We start from the raw sequence: 22,208 nt of genomic DNA on the forward strand, positions 1-22,208 counted from the left end.
GGGCTGACACCCGGAAGGGGAACAGCCCCCCCCCCCAACTGCGAGGCAAGAAGAATGCTCACAAGAATGACACAGTCACTGTGATACCACCCATTGGAACTGATGATTGGAAAATAGGAGAGAGTGGGTGCATGAGTTCTAGACCAGCGGTCCCTGCATGAACGAACAAAATGGCCTCCATTCAGATTTTTCTGTGCACTGCTAATTGGAGGAAAGCCTAATGTACAAATCCAAATACATATCATACATAGAACATAGTTACAGATAATTCAGCCTGATTGGTCTATGCCAGTGTTTATTCTCCATATGAGCCTCGTCCACCCTCCTTCATCTCACCCTATCAGGCTGTCCTTCTATTCCTTTTTCCCTCATGTACGCATCTAGCTTTCCCTTAAATGCATCAATTCTATTCATCTCTATTACTTCTTATGGTGAGAAGTTCCACATTCTCGCCGCTCGCTGAGCAAAGGTGTTTCTCCTGAATTCCCTGTTGGACATATTGGTGACTGCCTTATATTTCTGACCCCTAGTTTTCAACTCCCGATCTACACCCCCCCTATGTCTTCCCTTTTCATAAGGGCGGACAGGCAGGAAAGGATGGTGGGGTAGCTTTGTTATTACGAGATGGAATAAGTACAATAACAAGAGATGATTTTTGATTGGATGACGGAGGGCGCGATCCAATTGCCACGCAGCACCTGAAAGTCAGCTCGCCGGGGCGCAGCATGTCCAATAAAGGCCGGAGAGCCCGCTGCCAGGATCTACCCGGCTTGCAATGCCGCGCGAGATCTAATGTGCTCTCGCGAGACGTTGCAATGTAAATCCTGCTCACTCATCACTTTCTGGCAAATATGCATTTTAAAGCGAGACAGCTCGTCTCACTTTGATGTGCAGATTGCCGAGCGCCGGAGGCTTTGGGATCTATCCCCTTTGCCTCGGAGACCTCGGGTAAGTGCCATAAACAGGGACCAGACGGAACAACACTCGTGGGGGTCTTCCAGGGGATCGGAGGCCCCCAGCTGCATGCCCTTTGGGCAGGGTGGTGCCCGCTAGTGTCACCTGGACACCCTGGCAGTACCAGGCCTGGCACCTTGGCAGTGCCAGATGGGCACCTTGGCAGTGCCAGCTGGCAGGGACACTGCCAAGTTGACACGCTGTCATTTTTGCTCATGCGAGATTGGGCCAGGGGTGTCCTACGTGGATTTTTATTTGGGGGGGTGGGGCAGGGACACTCCCATAGTTTATTACAAACAGCCCTCTTCATGTTTGAGTGATTTTGAAGCGCTCAGCTGGAAATTGACAGTATTTAACTCTCTTTGAAGGGGTTGATGTTTGTAAACATTATGGTCAGAGCACTTCAGAGTTACTGAACCATGAAAAAGATGAGTGAAGCAAAGCTCACAGCTGTGGAAGCTGTCAATCTCAGTCGACTAAGGGAAAGGAATGATTGGCTTGTAGTTCAAAGAACTGAGGGTGTTAAACACAGGTCAGTGCTTTTCACTTAATTCTGGAATTAAGAAAAGGAATTTCTGCGGGATTCCTGACAGGGCCTCAATTCTGGGGGTGGGGCCGAGGAGGGGTGCTTCCTGACAAGGGTCTCATTTATGAGGTCTCTAAATAGCGATCCCTCTATTTAGGGGATCTTAGGGGGGTCTCTTTAGGAGGTCTCCGGTGATGTTTTTCTGTTTAGGGGGTCTGGGGGTGGGGCCGTGGGGGAGAGGGGGGGATCTGATGGGGGTTGGGTGGGTAGGTCTGCAATTGTGGGGGGGGGGGGGGGGGAGGTTGGCCCTCTGATGGACTTTGGGGACAACGCCCTCAATGGTTCACCCCCTTGACCCACTGCAAGGTCCACCACGATGCTGGGAAGTACTAGTGTTAAATGCCACCCATGTGATTCCCGGCCCAGAGGACCGGAGAATGACACGGGCCCAAAGAATATGGTACCAGGCCTATTATGTGGATGCAAATGGATCATAATGCCCATTTGCATACTCCCGCTGGTGCGCGGGCGTGAAACCCGCGGGGGCCAGAGCACCGCAAATATGCGAATCCCATTTTTGCCTGGGACGCCCGATTATCCGCTGCTACCGGCAGCGGGCAGCAGAGAATCTAGGGCAGTCTTCAGGGGGTATTGGACAGGGTAGGTGAGTGGGCAAAAATTTGGCAGACGGAATATAATGTAGAGGAATGTGAAGCTATGCACTTTGGTAGGAAGAATAAAGGAGCTGAATATTATTTAAATTGAGAAAGACTGCAGAAAGCTGCAGAACAGAGGGATTTGGAGGTCCTCGTGCATAAATAACAAAAAGCTGGCATACAAGTTCAGCAGATAATGGGAAGGCAACTAGAATGGCCGTTAATTCAAAGGGAATGGTGTGTAAAAATAATGAAGTTCTGCTGAAACTATATCAGGCACTAGTTAGACCACACTTGGAATACAGTGAACAGTTTTGGTCACCTTAGCTTAGCACAGATATACTGGCATTGGAGGTGGTCAAGAGAAGGTTCACGAAGTTGATCCCAGATATGGATGTTCTTATGAGGAGGTTGAGCACGTTGGGCCTGTACTTATTGGGGTTTAGAAGAATGAGAGGTGATGTCATTGAGAAATAGAGAATTCTCGGAAGGCTTGACAGGGTAGATGCTGAGAGAATGTTTCCTCTTTTGGGCGAGAGTAGAACCAGAAGATATAATCGCAGAGTAAGGGGTTATCCATTTAAGACAGAGATGAGGAGGAATTTCATCTCTCAAGAGGGAGTGAATCTGTGGAATTCTTCACCACAGAGGTTGGATCATTGAGTATATTCAAGGCTGAGATGGACAGATTTTTAATCAGCAAGGGAATCAAAGGTTATGTAGATAAAGCGGGAAAGTGGAGTCGAGGATTATCAGAACAGTCGTCATTTTATTCATAGAATTTACAGTGCAGAAGGAGGCCATTCAGCCCATCGAGTCTGCACTGGCTCTTGGAAAGAGCACCCTACCCAAGGTCAACACCTCCACCCTATCCCCATAACCCAGTAACCCCACCCAACACTAAGGGCAATTTTGGACACGAAGGGCAATTTATCATGGCTAATCCACCTAACCTGCACATCTTTGGACTGTGGGAGGAAACCGGAGCACCCGGAGGAAACCCACGCACACACGAGGAAGACGTGCAGACTCCGCTCAGACAGTGACCCAAGCCGGAATCGAACCTGGGGCCCTGGCGCTGTGAAGCAATTGTGCTATCCACAATGTTACCATGCTGGGGTATGATTGAATGATGGAGCATACTTGATGGGCCGAATAGCCTATCTGTGCTGTCTTATGATTTTATTTTTTTAAATAAATTTATTTATTTCCAATTAAGGGGCGATTTAGCCTGGTCAATCCACGTAACCTACACATCTTTGGGTTGTGGGGACGAAAGACAAAACCCACGCAGACATGGGGAGAATGTGCAAACTCCCGGGCCGGGATTCGAACCCAGGTCCTCAGCGCTGCAGGTCTTATGATTTTATGATCCTATCAAAACTCTTCATAATCTTAAAGGCCTCCGTCTGGGAACAGCTCAGTCTTCTCTTTTCAACAGAAAGGATCATCTTTCCAGATACGATTAAAGTCGGGTTTAAGACCATCTGAGTCCAGATGACTGGTCCTCCTTTGAGATGGTTGTTCTAATTTTGAATCCCTTGCACCATCACTCACCAGTCTCAGTAATTTCTCTCAGTAGAGCTGGAGTGTAATAGTCCAGCTGTTCACACAGTCCCCCTTCTATCCTTAAGAGCATAGTAAGCTACTCGCTGAGCCTCATGGATCATTCTGTTCCAGTTTCACCATAACCAAATTGCGATACGAGAAATTCATCCTCCTGCTAAGATGGAGATACTTAAGGGGCGCATGTACCGAAAGCAATTCAAAATTGGAGCCTGTAGAGCTGGACTGAAATGAGGCACAGTTTTATGCATTTTCTTCAAAATCGTCTTGATAGACAAACAATTGTTGTAGCTTGCTTCAAATTATTCAATGTGGCTAACCATCCTGTAATGTCACGTCATGTTAAAAATAAACCGCGTTTTGCAGAAAATAACTTGTATTCCACTGACAATTGCTGAAGAGGAAATCCGAACAATAGTTTGTCTGACAGAGTGAAAGATTGACACTAAATAAAGGCACTGGGATTGCATTGCGGGGTTCGAGTAACTGAACGTTTGACATTTTGGTTGGACCATCTCATCCTGAATGAGATTAAAACCTTTGTTAAAAGAGTGGAGAGAGAAATCTCACACAAACCCCGTTGAGAGCTTGTAGATTAGAAATCAGCAGCATCATTTTGTGCCTTACCTTAGAATTCAAAATGGAAGCGTGGGGAGCGGGTGGTGGGCGGCGGGGTGGGGGCGGGTGGGGGGGGGGGGGGGTAGGGGTACAAAAAAAATTTTCAAGGCCAGTGCTGATGGTGACTGATGCTGTTATCTTGTAAATTGTGCAAAGTTTCTGCTATCTTACAGCGTTACATTCCCCAAGTGCTTTGGGCTGAAGGCTATGGTGTTGGAAGATGTTGAAAATACAGTCGGGTTTTTACAAGTTGAAGATTTTCCATCATCTCTGATTCACACAAAGGGCAGCACGGTGGCGCAGTGGTTAGCACTGCGGCCTCACGGCGCATCCGTCCCAGGTTCGATCCCAGCTCTGGGTCACTGTCCGTGTGGAGTTTGCACATTCTCCCCGTGTTTGCGTGGGTTTCGTCCCCACAACCCAAACGGTGTGCGGGGTAGGTGGACTGAATCATAGGACCTACAGTGCAGAAGGAGGCCATTCAGCCCATCGTGCCTGCACCGGCCCTTGGAAAGAGCACCCTACTTAAGCAACATGCCTCCACCCTATTCCTGTGCCCAGTAACCTCACCTAACCTTTCTGGACACGAGGGGCAATTTATCATGGCCAATCCACCTAACCTGCACATCTTTGGATTGGCTACGCTAAATTGTCCCTCAATTGGAAAAAATGAATTGGGTACTGTAAAGTTAAGAAAAAGGAAAAATAAAATCTTTGATTTCCACTTGCAACAAGTGATTGGCTTTCAATCTCCCTCATTCTTACATTTTTTTTCTTGAATTTAATTCCGAATTGGCGCTGCATGACAAGGCCACTGCAAGAAACGTCTTGTCACGAAAGCACAGAGCATCAGAAAAATGATGATAGGTATAAGAACCACTGGAAAGGAATGCCTTTGAAAGAGAGTGACATTGCACAGAGAACAGTTGGCAGTGTTTAGCAGTATACACTGCTTTAGCAAAGTGCCGGTGTTCCTCTTGATTGTCATCTGAAACAGCCTGTCCCTGCTTCCATTTCATTTCCTGCTGATTTTAATTTGCCCTATTCCTTCCCGATATGAGAGGTTCCAAACTCAGGCGAAAGATTGCAAATCACTCCATGAAGCGTGCACAAACTGTGTCCTTATAAGCTGCAAGCATGACTCATATTCGTAGGCACATTACTGTACTCTGTGATTGGCGCTGGAGTTGAGGATAACAATCTCTAATTTTTCTGTGTGATATGCAGCCAGAAGCAAATGTACAAGTTTTGGAGCTAACGTCTCGAGTCTGGATGACACTTTGTCAAAACTTTGACAGGGAGTCATCCAGACTCGAAACGTTAGCTCCTGTCTCCATCTGCACGGATGCTGTCAGACCTGCTGAGATTGTCCAGTATTTTCTGCCTTTGTTTCAGATCCCGCCATCCACAGTAATTTGCTTTTAGCTTGTGTACGAATTTCAGTTGCCTTCTCTACCTTCCAGGTAAAAAAAACCCCTCAGGATGTAAGTGACAAACCCGCTGTGGGTCTACCTGCACCACAGCGGCTGCAAAGGTTGAAGAAGGTGTTCCGCCAGCATCTTCTCGAGGGTAATTAGGGATGGGTAACAAGTGCCGGCTGAGCCAGCAACACCCGCATCCCATGGATGAACTTTAAAAATTCAGCCCATCTGAATGCAACCATCTAGAGAGGCCCTATTGTAACACCCAACTGTTTCTTAACAATGGGCGCGATTTAACGGGAGGGGGGAGGGGGACAGAGTCCCATTTTGGGTGTATTTAACAGGGTCTTTCTCTGCGCCTCAAAACGGGGCTCTGTATTTTTTCCATGACCTGGGCGAGGAATGCTCTGTCGAAGCCGCACTTACCTCACTTCCAGCACGTCAGTACAGGAAGAGATCGGGGCGCCATTTTTAAATGTCTATCCGATCTCTGAAACCTGCACTGTGGCCTCTTGCACCCGCCCCCCCCCCACCCCCCCCCCCCCCAATGCCATAACTTACTTATAACTTACTTGTTAGAGGGTCCTCAGGGGCCCCCCCCTCACTCCACTTCATAAGGACAGAGCACCCCCGGGCCCAAACCCTGGCATGGGGAACCAGCCATCTGGGTACCTTGGCACTGCCACCTGCAAGGACTCTCGCGAGATTTAACGGACTCGCCGCATCCCGGGTCGGACGGGACAAGGCTGTATGATCGCGCCCAATAAAGTTTTCTATTTATTCATTGGATGTGGCCTTTGCTAGTGAGGCCATCCATAATTACATTGAACCCAGTGGTTTGCAAGGCCATTTAAAAGGGCAGTTTAGAGTCAACCACATGGCAGTGGGTCTGGAATCACATTTAGGCCAGGCCATGGACAGATGGCAGACTTCCTTCCCATAGAACCTCATAATCAACTATAGTTTCACAGCTCACATAGCTTCTCAGCTCCAGGGTCCAAGGTTCGATTCCCGGTTTAGGTCACTGTCTGTGTGGAGTTTGCACGTTCTCCCCGTGTCTGCGTGGGTTTCCTCCGGCGCTTCGGTTTCCTCCCACAAATCCCGAAAGATGTGCTGTTAGGTGAATTGGACATTCTGAATTCTCCCTCTGTGTACCCGAACAGGCGCCGGAGTGTGGCGACTAGGGGCTTTTCACAGTAACTTCATTGCAGTGTTAATGTAAGCCTACTTGTGACAATAAAGTGGGGGGGGGGGAGAGAGAGTGAATGCGGTTACACCAGGGGGGGAGCTTGCCATTTAGGGCGGCATGGTAGCACAGTGGTTACCACTGTTGTTTCACAGCACCAGGGTCCCAGGTTTGATTCCCGGCTTGGGTCACTGTCTGTGCGGAGTCTGCACGTTCTCCCCGTGTCTGCGTGGGTTTCGTCCGGATGCTCTGGTTTCCTCCCACATGTCCCGAAAGACGTGCTTGTTAGGTAAATGGGACATTCTGAATTCTCCCTGTGTACCTGAACAGGCGCCGGAATGTGGCAAAGAGGGGATTTCACGGTAACTTCATTGCAGTGTTAATGTAAGCCTACTTTTGACAACAATAAAGATTATCTGGCCCACCTCAGCATCCATTTCGTGGCTGCAGTCTGTTCACGGTTTAAAAAAATGAAGGGACATGAATCTTCCTATTGGCCAGGATTGGGAACTGGAGCTGCCAACCGTGTTCCTTACAGGCTGGAACCATTCTGCTTTACCCAATGGCCACCTGCTCCCTAAAAAGTGAAACACTTTATAAGGCGAGTTCTTAAGGAGCTGCTTAATTACATAAATGCACCCGGGTAAAGATGTGGGCCACTTCACTTTCACACCCTGGATATGTGACGTTGGTGCTTTTTGGGAAGGGGGTGTCCCATCTGGACACTGATCCGGTTCCACCCAAATCCAGCCTCAAATGTCTCCAGTCTTTCCAGGCACCTCTCATACAGTTAGAATCACAGCAGCAGAGGAGGACGCCATTCAGCCCAATGTCCTTTGAAAGAATTAGACAATTCTTCTCACTCCACCGCTATTTCCACATAACCCTATGAATGTTTCTTTTAGGAGTATTCATCCAGCTTCCTTTTGAAAAGTTATTAACCGGCGGGGCGGGCAGCTCCGGCACGAAGGGGTAGCATGAACCACTCCGGCGTTGGACTGTCCCGAAGGTGTGGAATCCACCGCACCTTCAGGGGCTAGGCTGGTGCCGGAGTGGTTTGCGCCGCATCGGTCGGCGCAGAAGGGGCTTGGCGCCATGCCAACCGGCGCCTGTTGGCCATTGCGGACCATTACACTGGCCGGCGCAGAGAAATAGAGTGTTCCCACGGCACAGGCCCGCCCGCGGGTCGGTGGGCTCTGATCGTTGGCCGGGGCACCCCCCGGGGCCAGATCCCCCCGCGCTCCCCCCCCCCCCCCCCCCCCCCGAGGACCCCGAATGCTGCCTGCGGAGCCAGGTCCCGCCGGTAAGTACCTGTCGTAACATACGCCGGCGGGACTCACTGAGAACGGGCGGCCACTCGGCCCATCGCGGGCTGGTGAATCGCCGGGGGGGGGGGGGGCCGCTGCCAGTGGCCGGCGACCGGCGCGGCGCAATTCCCGCCCCCGCCAAAACCCCGGCGCCGGAGAATTCGGCAGCCAGCGGGGGCGGGATTCACGCCGCCCCCGCCCCCCTGGCGATTCTCCGACCTGGCGGGGGGGCGGAGAATCCCGCCCATTGCTTCCATTGAGGTGGTTATTCCGGACCAAAACAACTGTAAAACAAAATGTCAATCCCAGTTTGTGTGCCACTACTTGAGAAACATTCTATTGACTTTGTTAATTGTTGCTTTGTGCTGACTTAACACGTTAAATATTAAGGTTACATGTTAAATATTAAGGTCACAAAGATTTCTTAAGTATCCTCCTGGTCTATTTTCACAGTAACTTCATTGCAGTGTTAATGTAAGCCTACTTGTGACAATAAAGATTATTATTTCAGCACCATTGAGGAAATGTTGTTAACTCTTGCTTCCTATATTCCTGTACGTATCAATTGCTAAATTATTTTACCTGATACACAGCTTCCCTGGATTATGGATTGATTGGCAACAATCACAATTGCTGACACAGAGTTTCAGTGTATATCGATACAATAATAGATACAGTTCCCAACAAGATCTGTGTGTCCATTTCAAAAATCAATTGAAATTGTTGATTTTTGTCATTTCACATTACTTCTCCAGGATTTCTTTATTTTTGGTGATACAACATGGATCCAGTGATTCCTGCGCTCATTGATCTACAGAGGCTCCTGGTTCTGTAACTCCTCGATTTTTAAGTTCTTCTTTTCAATCCCTCCTTGGTCTTGTCCTTGTCTTTTCAACCTCCCCCAACTCAGTGCCCCAGTCATTCTGGTCCTCTGAACTTTGACAACCTCCTTTACCCCAACAACCTACCTAACTTCGGCTGTCCGGGCCAGAAACGTTGCAATTCCCTCGCTGAAGTCTCTCTGCCTCTCTCTCCTACTTTAAGTCATTCCTTAAAATGTACCTCTTTGACCACTTTTTTTGATGCCTTGTCCCAGTACCCCTGAGTGACTCAGGGTCTATGTTCCTGGGTAGCATCTTGGGATGTTTCAGTACATGAGTGGTGCTCTACAAATACAAGTTGTTGATGCTACCTATAATTCTGGTCAACATATTAAATTCAGGTTTAGATATACTGATTAAATAATGGCCATTTATTTCCTCGGATGATGAACAAAAATATGACGATGCATCGCAAGCTAATCAGAGAGAGCCAGTCCGGATTTGTAAAGGGTCGCTCATGAATGGCAAATCTGATTGAATTTTTTGAAGAGTTAACAAATGATTTTGTCAAAATCGTTCATGGGATGTGCGTCACCAGCAAGGCCAGCATTTGTTGCCTATCACTAATTGCCCTGGAGAAGGTGATGGCTAGTAGTGGACAGGGGAATGTCAATGGATCTTATTTATGTGGACATCCAGAAAGCATTTGATACTTCATAAGAGACTGTTATAATGTAGACGTTTGTGGAATTGAAGGCAAATTATTGACCCAGTTAGGAAATTGGCTGAGTGGCAAGAAACAGAGAGTAGGAATAATGTGCAGGGATTTTAGTTGGCAGGATTTGACTAGTGGTGTGCCGGAGGGGTCTATGCCAGGGGTCTTAACGAGTCACTGTATTTGTTCTTTTTTTTTCCAATTAAGGTGACAATTTAGCGTGGCCAATCCACCTATCCTGCACACCTTTGGGTTGTGGGGATGAGACCCACGCAGACAGGGGGAGAATGTGCAAACCACACGAACAGTGATCCGGAGCCAGGACCGAACCCGGGTCTTCGGCACCGTGAGGCAGCAGTGCTAACCACTGCGCCACCGTGCCGCCCCACCGTATTTGTTAATGAGTGTGATGGCACATTTTCAAGTTTGCAGAAAGCATAAAGATACGTAGAATAGTAAGCAGTGTAAATGGAAACATAAATTTTCAAAATGATATTAACAAGTTAAGTGAATGGATTTCAATGTAGGAAAATGTGAGGTAATCTAGTTTGGACCGAAGTAACATGGAACAGGGTACTTTCTAAAAGGTGAAGAGCTAAAAAAACTGGAAGTTCAAAAAGACTTGGGGGCCCAGGTGCACAGTTCATTTAAGTGCCAAAGAAATGATCAAAACGACTAACAAAATGCTAACCTTGAGAGCTAGAGGAATAGAATACAAGGAGGTAGGAGTAAATGCTACAACATTACAAAGTCCTGTTTAGGCCACACTTGGAACACTGTGTTCAGTTCTGGGAACCACACATGAGGAAGGATAGCTTGGCCTTGGAGGAAGTGGAGCGTAGATTTGCTAGAATGATAACTGAAATCCATGGATTAAGATGCAGACAGATTCTACACACGAAGGTTGTACTCCTTGGAATTTAAAGATTAAGGGGTGATTTGTTTAAAGATTTCAAGATAATAAGGGAACACAGAAGATAAGAAGTTAAATTCTTTAGACTCTGGAATGGTTCCTACAGGTTGGAGTGTAGCAAATGTAACCCCGCTATTCAAGAAGGGAGGTAGAGAGAACACAGGGAACTGTAGACCAGTGAGCCTAATATCGGTAGTAGGGAAGTTGCTTGAGTCCATTATCAAGGATTTTCTTAGGACAGCATTTGGAAAGCAGTGGTGTAATCAGACAGTCAGCATGGATTTACAAAATGCAAATCATGCTTGACAAATCTACTGGAATTCTTTGAGCATGTAACTAATAGAGTTGACCAGGGCGAACCAGTGGATGTGGTTTATTTAGACTTTCAGAAGGCTTTCGACAAGATCTCACATAACAGATTAATATGTAAAGCATATGGGATTGTGGGTCGTGTCCTGAGATGGATAGAAAGCTGGTTATCAGACAGGAAGCATAAAGTTGATATAAATGGGTCTTTTTCTGATGGGCAGGCAGTGACTAGTGGGGTACCGCAGGGATCTGTGCTAGGACCTCAACTGGTCACATTATATATTAATGATTTGGTCGAGGGAACTAAATGCATTATCTCCAAATTTGCAGATGATACAAAGTTGGGTGGGAGGGTGAGCTGTGAGGAGGATGCCGAGATGGTTCAGTGGGATTTGGACAGGCTGACTGAGTGGGTACATACATGGCAGATGCAAGAAATGTGGATAATTGTGAGGTTTTCTGCTTCGGTAGCAAAAATAGGAAGGCAGATTATTATTTGAATGGGTGTAAATTGAGAGGGGTGGACACTCATTGAGAGGGATTGGTGCCCTCATGCATCAGTCGCTGAGAGTAAGCGCGCAGGTACAGCAGGCAGTAAAGAAGGCAAATGGGATGTTGGCCTTCATAGCGAGAGGATTTGGGTATAGGAATAGGGATGTTTTACTGCAATTGTATAGGGCATTGGTGAGGCCACACCTGGAGTATTGTGTGCAGTTTTGGTGTCCTTATCTGAGGAAGGATGTTCTTGCTGTGGAGGGTGTGCAGCGAAGGTTTACCAGGCTGATTCCTGGGATGGTGGGACTGTCATATGAGGAGAGACTAAATCAATTCGGATTATAGTCATTGGAGTTTAGAAGAGTGAGAGGGGACCTCATAGAAACTTACAAAATTCTAACAGGATTAGATTCAGAAAGAATGTTCCCGATGGTGGGGGAGTACAGAACTAGCGGTCATAGTTTGATGATAAGGGGTAAATCTTTTAGGACTGAGGTGAGGAGAAATTTTGTCACCCAGAGAGTGGTGAATCTGTGGAATTCGCTACCACAGAAAGTAGTTGAGGCTTTCAAGAAGGAATTAGATATAGCTCTTGGAGCGAAAGGGATAAGGGATATGGGGGAAGGCGTGATAAGGGTATTGAACTTGATGATCAGCCATGATCATAATGAATGGCGGAGCAGGCTAGAAGGGGCGAATGGCCTCCGCCTGCTCCTATTTTCTATGCTTCTATGAAACTATATCCAGAGATTGGGGAGTCCAGAACAAGGAGAGATAGGTAAGAATTCTCCGGCCATTCGCTGGTGGCGGGATTCTGTGGCCCCATTGGCAACGCACCCCACTTGAGGGTTTCCCGGCATGGGGGGTGGATGGGGGCGGTGGGAAGGGGGGGGAAATCCCCATTGACAGTGGCGGGAGCAGCGAATCCCACTGCCAGCGAACGGCTCTCCGCCTCCCGCCGCCAAGAACCACGTGGCTGGGAGGCCGGAGTATCCCGTCCATAATCTAAAAATTAGAGCCAAACTTTTCCGGAGAGACGTTGGGGATTATTTCTACACCCAAAGGATGTTAAGAGTTTGATACTCTATTCTGCAAATGGCAGTTCATAATGGGTCGACTGTTATTTTGAAGTCTGACATTGTTGGGATTTAACCATTGGCATTTAGAGATATGGGGCAGATATGGGTAAATGGAGCAAGATCACAGGGCAGCTATGATCTCACTGAATGGTGGAGTAGGCTTGAGGAGCTGAGTGACCTACTCCTGTTCCTATGTTCCTGCAAACTCAGTACCACGATGTTACCAGTATTATTCTTTATTACAGAGAGTCTGAACCTTCACATGTGTTTCCTATCTTCAATGTTGTGATGTTGAAAGCTATGGGGATTGGGGCTATTTTCCTATTAATCTGTCAGTCCTAACAACCACCATCGACATCACAGCCTCACTCATCAGTGAGATGGTTGCACGTTGTTTTTCCAAAGCTGAATTAAAGCTGCCACGTTAACTTCACACTTTACACATTGTACGTCAAGATCACCATCAATGGAGCCATTTCAAATTTCTGGCTGGCTGGAGCATTTTCCCCCTTAAATACCCACAGTGAAAATGGAAGGCTGCCAGCCAATAATGTAAAAAGAATTCTCTCTGGAAACCAGTGACTAAAGGCGTGTCCGTCATTTTGTAACCCCTTGTAACATGTCTACGATTAGGGCCCAGTACTGAGCAATCCATATACCTTGCACTGTCAGTGGATGACGAACATGCCTCCCCAGACCGCCCTGCAACAAAACCTTATATATGGCCATGTTGCTTTTATTTTTGTTGTTTTTGTTTCAAATACACCTCTGCTTATTCCCACAAGCCCAATGGTAGAGTTATGATATAAAAAAAACACCAACCCGGAGTATTTCTTCCACACAGCTGGTCTCGTTGGAAAGGCTGACCTGAGGAGAACAATAAGAAAAAAGATTTTTACTCAAACATTTCTTCCACATGGACAGTAAGTCACCTTTTTTTTTCAGCAATCAAAATAAAATTAACGTCTATCATAATATCCTGGGCCTAGTTTTCAATGTCACGTGTCACGCCACAGATTTCCTGCTTGTCTAATGACAGCAACTAGTCTTTAGGATAAGCTTTAGGTCTAAGTTATTGGCATGTCAAGTGCTTCATTCATTGAGTGCCATATTTGGTTCCTGAGGGACCAATATGATGTCAGATACATTCATAAGACCTCGATGGTGGTGTGATTTCGTTTCTTGAAAAATATAGACCAACAATCCTCAAGAAGAAGAGATCCAGTTCGCGACCTCCCGGCCGGCCGCGTTGCACCCAAAAGACGGCATGGCTGGTAGATTCCAGGAGATCCCTCTTCCACGATCTACCCGGCTCGCCACGCCTCGCAAGGTCGGACGCGATCTCGCCCATTGTGGGCAGGATCAGTATTTTGCAAATTTGCACATGAGAGTGAAACAGCTAGTCTCACTCTAATATGCACTGCCCTGATCTACCCAAGGCGTTGGGATCTAGCTCCTTCGCTTCGGAGACCTCGGGCGAGCGTCGTTCAGTGCTGTCCCCACAAACGTGGACCAGACGGGGGTACCGTGCGCGTGTGTGGGGTGAGTTGGTGCTTTGGGGTGGTTTGGGGGTGGTGTTGGGGTGTCGAGAGATCCGGGCGCCATTTAAAAATGACGGCTCGATCCCATCCTGCACTGAGGAGTTCCGGCCAAATGGAGCTGCTCAGTTCAGGAAATGGGATTAAGTGCGGCCTCAATGGGGTGGTTCCCATTGAGGTCGCAAATTGAAACAGAGTCCCGACAGATAGCGAGGTGTTTCTTGGCGCTGCGACCGCCGGAAAACACCCAGTTAAACGGGCTCATCACGGCACTCTGTTCCAATTTGGTTAAATCGCATCCCAAGGGTCACTCACCCACTGATGTTCTTTAAAGTGTAAAAGCACAAGAACATTAGAAATAGGAGCTGGAGTTGGCCATACTTTCCGTCGAGTCAGCTCCGTCATTCAATCCGATCACGGTTAATAGTGGTCTTCAAAGCCACTATCCTGCCTTTTCTACATGTGCCTGCTTCTCTCCTCTTCTGAAGATGCTACCTCGTACCAAAGAGATGGTTTCCATGGCTGGCGGGAATCCCACCTTACTCCAGTAACTCTTTTGTGGATGCTCTTTGAACACTTAATAAATGTCTGAATGTGGGCGTCACTGGCAAGGCCGATATTTCTTGTCCAGAGTTGCCCTTACGACGTGCCGATACAACTAAGTGGCTTGCTCAGTCACATCAGTGGACAGCTCAGAGGCAGCCACGATGCTGTGGGACTGGAGTCACCTGTAGGCTTAAACAGGAAACAAACAGACAGTTTCCTTCTCTGAAGGACATCAGTGGACCAGCTGGGGGCTTTTTGCAGCAGTCTGACAGCTTCTTGGATATTTTCTTTACTGATACTGGCTTGTATGTGGATTGAAAAACAAATTTCAACTTCTCATGGTGGGATTAGGAACTCACATTCACCGAGATTACTAGTTGAGTAACATAATCACAATGCCACCTAGGCTAGTCATTAAATGTTAGCTGCTTGTTCAAACATGGGGAGGCTTGACAGCTAAGAACAGGCTGTTCTCACCCGACGCACATACACTCACGCCCACTCACACTTGCACACTCACAGATGCACCCAAAAACACACTCACAAACACACACACACGCTCAAGCTTACACGCACACTCAAAGACTGACAAACGCACACTGATATTTACTCACTCACAGATGCACTCACACACATTCACAGACAAACACACACTCACAAATGCACACTCATACTTGCACTCACAGATCTAATCAAACACACTCACAAACACACACTCACATTTACTCAGATTCACTAACACTCATATTCCCACATTTTTGCACACTGAGATACACTCAAACACTTTCAAACACACACACCCACTCATATTCCTTCATATCTGCACACTTCAGATACACTCAAACTCACTCACTCACACTCATTCCAACTCACGAACACACTCTTATTCCCTCATATTTTGCACACTCATAGATACACTCAAATACACACACTCATACTTACACAGTCACAAATATACTCAAACTCATTGGGCGCGATTTAACAGGAAAAGCAGAGCCCAGTTGTGGGTGCGTTTTGCGAGGCGTTTCTCAATGCCTGCATTGCCAAGAATGACCCCGCTATCAAACGGGACTCTTTGTGTTTCATGGCCTTGGCGAGGAACGACCCACCGAGGCTGTACTTATCTTCATTTCCTGCACTAATGAACTCAGCTCGTCAGTGCAGGAAGAGATCGGAGCGCCATTTGTAAATGCTGCCCCAACTCCCCAATCTCTGGAGATCTTGTTCGGCCTCGCGAGTGTTACAAATCCCGCGAGAGGCCTTGCGCCGATTTAACGCCCTTGCCACGTCCTGCGTCAGGTGCAACGGGGCTGTTCGATCAGGCCCATTAACTCAAACTCACTAACAAACACACGCACACTTGTTCCCTCATATTTGCACTTTCGGAGATAAACTCAAAACACATTAACAAACACGCACTCACACACACACGTGTGCATACTCAAAACACGCTCAGGCACACATACCTTCCCACACAACCACACACAGGCACGCCCATTTCCTCAGGTGGTTATTGGATAGCAACGAGCAAGAACCTTGAAAATTGCTTGGACTTTCCCAAAGCCAGAGACGTTAAGCTAATAATCACCCCCACTGAGATCGACTATATTAGCTCAGACAGGAGGCCCAACATTGGGGCACCTTGGCCTGTGGCTCTGTTGAAACAGAGCTCGGAGAAGTTGTGTGTTGGTATTTTTCAAATATCCCACTGACACATGGAATAAGGCAAACGCTGTTGATATATACTGGGTTTTCAAAAAAGGGTTTGGCAAGATTCCACGCTCGTGATTGATGACGGTGGCAAGAGGGTAAAAAAACGAGGCACGAGATTGGAAATGTCCTTTTCAAATTGAAACAGGAAAGTTATAAATGGAAGCCTTTCACTCTGGGAAAAGGTTTCTGGCGATATACTAAGGGGTCAATCCTGGGATGTTTACTGGTTTACAAGTAAGTAAGTGACATGGGAAAGCATAAATAAACACAACCTCCCAGCTCTTTATAGATCACAGAAATAACAGGAAGTGGGAAAAAAATGGGGAAAAAATGTAGTCGGACTCAGAATGATTTTTGTTATGCACTGTCGACTCGGTTCAACGTGGACAAATGTAAAATAATTGGGGTGAGTGTGAAAGCACCAAAGGAGGGAAGAGGTGTGAAAACTGGAGTAGAGAAACACCGTGATCAGCAAGCTGAGTGTAACTCTACAAACACCCAAATTACTTCAATCCATTCTTCCATTGAACAGCCAGCCAATGGGAATACAAACTCATAGAGGTAGCCCTGGAGAAAAAGGATAGGCTTACAGGCGAACATATCAACAAGGAGCAGGAATAGGCCATTCCCCCCCCCCCCCCCCCCCCCCCACCATACACCCGGGTCTGCAACTCCATATGATAAGATCAAGGCTGATCTGATTGTCATGATGTGCAGACATGCAGATAATGATATATAGACAAGCACAGACAGGCAGCTAATGAACACAGAGAACAGGACATGACCAATGAGCAGGCAGGACACTCAGGGGTGGTATCTCACTATAAAAGGCACGAGGCACTCACACTCTGCCTCTTTCCACTGATGAACATCTACAGAGTGAGTCACGGTGTATGTACAGTATCACACCTCCAGCACGTGGCTAAGAGCTAGTCTGGTTCAGTCAGACAGAGAAACCACACAGGTTAGCAGAGAGTCGAACTCATAGAGAACTGTGCTAACTGTGCTATTGGTTCAATAAATCAGATTGAACTAACTTCAAGGTCTGGAGTATCTTTTGGTTAAAGCTGCATCCAGTTGCAGCCTGTGTTATCCCACAGTACATAACACATCACTGATAATAAGCTCAAACCTACATCCAACCTATCCTCAGTATCATGATCACGTTTAACAACCTTCTTACATTGGCCACCAACTGCCTACCCTTATCAAACCCCGTCTGGTCCTCCCCAATAACGTCCGGAACACAATCCTCAATCCTGGAGGAAAAACATTTTAGCCAGCAATTTAGCATCCACATTCAACAGGGATATCGGCCTGTAGGACCCACACAGCTCCGGGTTCTTGTCCTGCTTCAGAATCAGCGAAATCGTGGCCTGTGACGTCGTCGGGGGCGGCACCCTCTTTCCCTTGCCTCATTGAACATCCTCATCAACACCGGCCCCAATATCCCAGAGAACTTTTCATAAAACTCCACTGGGTACCCGTCCGGCCCCGGGGCTTTACCCGACTGCATGGCCTTCAGACCCTCCACTATCTCTTCCAACCCGATCGGGGCCCCCAGCCCGTCTACCAGCTCCCCGTCCACCTTTGTGAAATTCAGCCCCTCCAAGAAGTGCCTCATCCCCTCCGGCCCTGTAGGGAGTTCCGACCTGTACAGCCTATTGTAGAAATCCCTAAACGCCTTATTCACCCCTGCTGAATCTCCAACCAGGTTCCCATCTCCGTCATTTACTTTCCCAATCTCCCTGGCCGCATCCCTCTTTCTTAGCTGATGTGAAAGCATTCTGCTGGCCTTCTCTCCATGCGCATAGATCGCCCCCCTCGCCTTTCTCAGCTGCTCCACCACCCTCCCTGTGGTTAACAAGCCGAACTCCGCCTGTAGCCTCTGCCGTTCCCTTAAAAGCGCTGCCTCTGGGGTCTCCGCCTACCTCCTATCGATCTGTAGTATCTCCTTTACCAGTCGGTCCGTCTCTGCCCTTTCCACCTTCTCCCTATGGGCCCGTATCGAGATCAGCTCCCCTCTGATCACCGCCTTCAGTGCTTCCCAGACCACCGCTGCTGAAGTTTCCCCCGTGTCGTTGACCTGCAGGTAATTCTGAATACATTTCCTCAGCCGCTCGCACACCCCTTCGTCAGCCAAAAGTCCCACATCTAACCTCCAGTGCGGGTGCTGGTTACTGTCTTTACTAACCTGCAGGTCAACCCAGTGCGGAGCATGGTCTGAGATTGTGATCGCCGAGTACCCCGTGTCCACCACCCCTGCCAGTAAGGCCCTGCTCAAAATGAAGAAATCGATTCGGGAGTACACTTTATGCACGTGTGAGTAGAAGGAGAACTCCTTCACCCTTGGCCACACAAATATCCATGGATCCAACCCCCCCCCAGCTGCTCCATAAACCCCCTAGTTCCCTTGCCATTGCTGGCACCCTGCCCGTTTTCGAGCTTGACCAGTCCAAGCCCGGGTCCATAACTGTGTTGAAGTCTCCTCCCATGACCAACCTGTGCGAGTCCAGGTCCGCTATCTTCCCCAACATCCTCTTTATAAACTCCACATCATCCCAATTTGGTGCATACACATTTACTAATACCACCTGCGCCCCCTCCAGTTTCCCACTGACCATAATGTACCGACCTCCCACATCCGAGACTATTCTACCCGTCTCAAACACCACCCTCTTATTGATCAGGATCGCCACCCCTCTAGTCTTTGAGTCTAGTCCCGAGTGAAAGACCTGACTGACCCAGCCTTTCCTCAATCTAATCTGGTCAGTTACTCTCAGGTGTGTCTCCTGCAACATTACCATGTCCACCTTCAGTCCCCTCAGATGCGCGAACACGCGTGCCCTCTTGACTGGCCCATTTAACCCTCGAACACTCCAGGTGATCAACCTAGTTGGGGGGGCTCAATGCCCCCCCCCCTTCGCCAATCAGCCATCCCCTTTTTTGGGCCCACCTCCAGCCCATGCTCCGCGCCTCCACTGGTCCGCTCCCAGGCAGCCTCTGCCCCCAACCTCCTCTCTGTCCCTTAACCCAAGTCTCTCCCTCGTCAGCAGAACACTTACCCCCCTCCCCCCCTAGTAACAACACTCTGTAACCCAACCCCTTCAATAAACTGAACATATGCACACCCCCCACTGTGCTTCCGTGAGCTAGCCTACCCAGCTAGCCTGGTGGCCCCCATCCCTGGCGCCGGATAGTCTCCCACCTATTGTTCCCACCCCACCCTCCCCCCTGCTCATACAAACGTACTCCAACATCAAACAATCCCCACACAATTGCCCAACAGAAAAACACCAAGATCTAAACAAGCACACCTCCATCCCCCAACAGTGCAAATGAAAACCTTAACTCACTCAGCTCTACCGTTGGTCCCAAGTTAATGCAAAAGGCATTACAAACAGCTTCCACAAAATGAAAAACGAGAAACTTCTTTTAAAAAAGAACAGAAAAACAAACAAAAAAAAAACAAGAACGTTGCAGCAAAGTTCAAAAGTTCTCAGTCCACCACCAGTCCTTTCCTTTTCGCGAAGTCCAGCGCGTCCTCAGGCAACTCAAAATAAAAGTGCTGTTCCTCGTGCGCGACCCAGAGGCGGGCCGGATACAACAGTCCGAACTTCACCTTTTTCTTAAAAAGGATCGACCTAATCTGGTTGAAGCCTGCTCTTCTCCCGGCCATCTCCACACTCAGGTCTTGGTAAACCCGCCGGATAATGTTGTCCCACTTACATCTCCGTGTCTGCTTGGCCCACTGTAGAATGCGTTCCTTATCCAAGTACCTGTGGAATCTCACCACCATTGGGGGGGTCTCCCATTCGCGGCTTCCTCGCGAGTGCTCTGTGAGCCCTGTCCACCTCCAAGGGTCGGGAGAATGCCCCATCCCCCAGCAGCTTCTCAAACATGTCTGCGATGTATGCTCCAGCGTCCGCTCCTTCGGACCCCTCTGGGAGCCCAACGATTCTCAAGTTCTGCCGGCGGGACCTATTCTCTAGGTCCTCCAACTTCTCCAGGAGCTTCTTCTGCTGGTCTCTCAGCATCCCCATCTCCAACTCCACCGCAGTTTGATGTTCCTCCTGCTCAGCCAGCGCCTTCTCTACCTTCTGGATCGCCCGATCTTGGGTGTCCAATCGAAGCTCCAGCCGCTCAATTGACTCTTTTATCGGGTCCAAGCAGTCACGTTTCTGCTTAGCAAAGTCTTCCTGAATAACCTGCATCAGCTGCTCCGTTGACCAGTGGGTCGACAAACCAGAGGTCCGGTCCTCCGCCATGCTGTCTCCTGCTGCAGCTTCAGCCCAAGCTTTCTCTGTCTTTCTGTTTCTGCCTTTACAAGCACTTCTGGTCCTTCTCCCCATGCACCGATGTGGGAATTCAGTACACAATTGCCTCTGTCATCAGTTTTACAATTCCTCCAATTTTCTACCGGACTTGAAAAGGTCCAAAAGTCCGACCAGAGTAGGAGCCACCAAATGTGCGACTTACTCCTTCATAGCCGCCACTGGAAGCCAAGGGCAATTAATTCTGAATAAGCTTCTTAATTCTTTTGTCACCGAATATCTAATGGTAAAAAACTTAACTGCCAAACTCGTCTAACATGACAAGAGGCAAGCAGCCTTAGGGTTATGCTCAAATTCATTGAAATGTTTACAGACTAACGTGTATTAGAATATGGAGTCCTTTACTGCAGGTGAGTATTCAGGCACAAGCTAAAACATGCTTCGAAAGGGAACTGGACAAACGTTTGCAAAATAGTCGAAGAAGTAGCTAAGAAATTGTTTGTGAGAAGTCAGCTTCGACTTTGAAGGCTGCTCACCAACAGAGACCAAAAATGGCCCCTTCCTTCAATGTAAACTCGATGATAGGGCAGCACGGCAGCACAGTGGTTAGCACAGTTGCTTCATAGCTCCAGGGCCCCAGGTTCGATTCCCGGCTTGGGTCACTGTCTGTGCGGAGTCTGCACATTCTCCCCGTGTCTGCGTGGGTTTCCTCCAGGCGCTCCGGTTTCCTCCCATGCATCCAAAGATCTGCAGGTTAGATGGATTCACCGTTCTAAATTGCCCTAAGTGTCCAAAAAGGTTGGGTGGAGTTACTGGATTACGGGGATAGGGTGGAGGTGTGGGCTTGGGTAGGGTGCTCTTTCCAAGGGCCGGTTCCACTCGCAAGGAAGCCGGTGCCAAATGGCCCTCTTCTGTCCATTAAATTCTATGATTCTATGATAAGCTGATAACTTGGGGAGGGGGAAGGGGGGAATACAGTGGCGCAATGGAATTTAAATTCAATTAATTAATAAATCTGGAATACAAAGCTATTCTCAATAATGGAAACTGTGGTACTTTCATTGATTGTATTAAAAACTCATCGGGTTCACCAACTTCCTTCCGTTCAGGTAACCTTTTCTTTAAATTTAGAGCAGCCAATTCATTTCTCCCAATTAAGGGGCACTTTAGCGCGGCCAATCCACCTCCCCTGCACATCTTTGGGTTTTGCAGCTAAACCCACGCAGACACGGGGAGAATGCGCAAACACCACACAGACAGTGACTCAGAGCCAGGATCGAACCTGGGACCTCTGCGCCGTGAGGCAGCAGTGCTACCCACTGTGCCACCATGCTGCCCACTCGCTCAGGGAATCTGCGATTCTCATAAGGTCCGGCCTGCACATGACTCCAGAACCACAGTGTTGTGACTGACTCAAAACCACTCCCTGAAATGGCTTAACTCGCTTCTCAATTGTCTCAAACCGCTGTTGAAAATGAATAAAGCTGGATGAATCACCCGGCATTGAATCAAGCGCTGGAAATGACAGTAGGCTAGACAGCTGGTTTGTGATGCAGAACAAGGCCAGCAGC

At 48.2% G+C, this 22,208-nt stretch overlaps 1 protein-coding gene across 5 annotated transcripts in view; it reads right to left on the reverse strand.

Moving 5' to 3' along the window:
- aff2 (AF4/FMR2 family, member 2) overlaps positions 1 to 22,208 on the reverse strand; it is a 658,399-nt gene that overhangs the window by 286,218 nt on the left and 349,973 nt on the right. For all 5 annotated transcript variants that reach the window (XM_072505919.1, XM_072505920.1, XM_072505921.1 and 2 more), the window contains one exon: positions 13,389 to 13,433. In XM_072505919.1, the coding sequence (XP_072362020.1) occupies positions 13,389 to 13,433 (45 nt within the window). The remainder of the gene's footprint in view (positions 1 to 13,388; positions 13,434 to 22,208) is intronic.

Source organism: Scyliorhinus torazame, chromosome 5, assembly GCF_047496885.1.
Source record: "Scyliorhinus torazame isolate Kashiwa2021f chromosome 5, sScyTor2.1, whole genome shotgun sequence".
NCBI classification, from domain to species: Eukaryota; Metazoa; Chordata; class Chondrichthyes; order Carcharhiniformes; family Scyliorhinidae; genus Scyliorhinus; species Scyliorhinus torazame.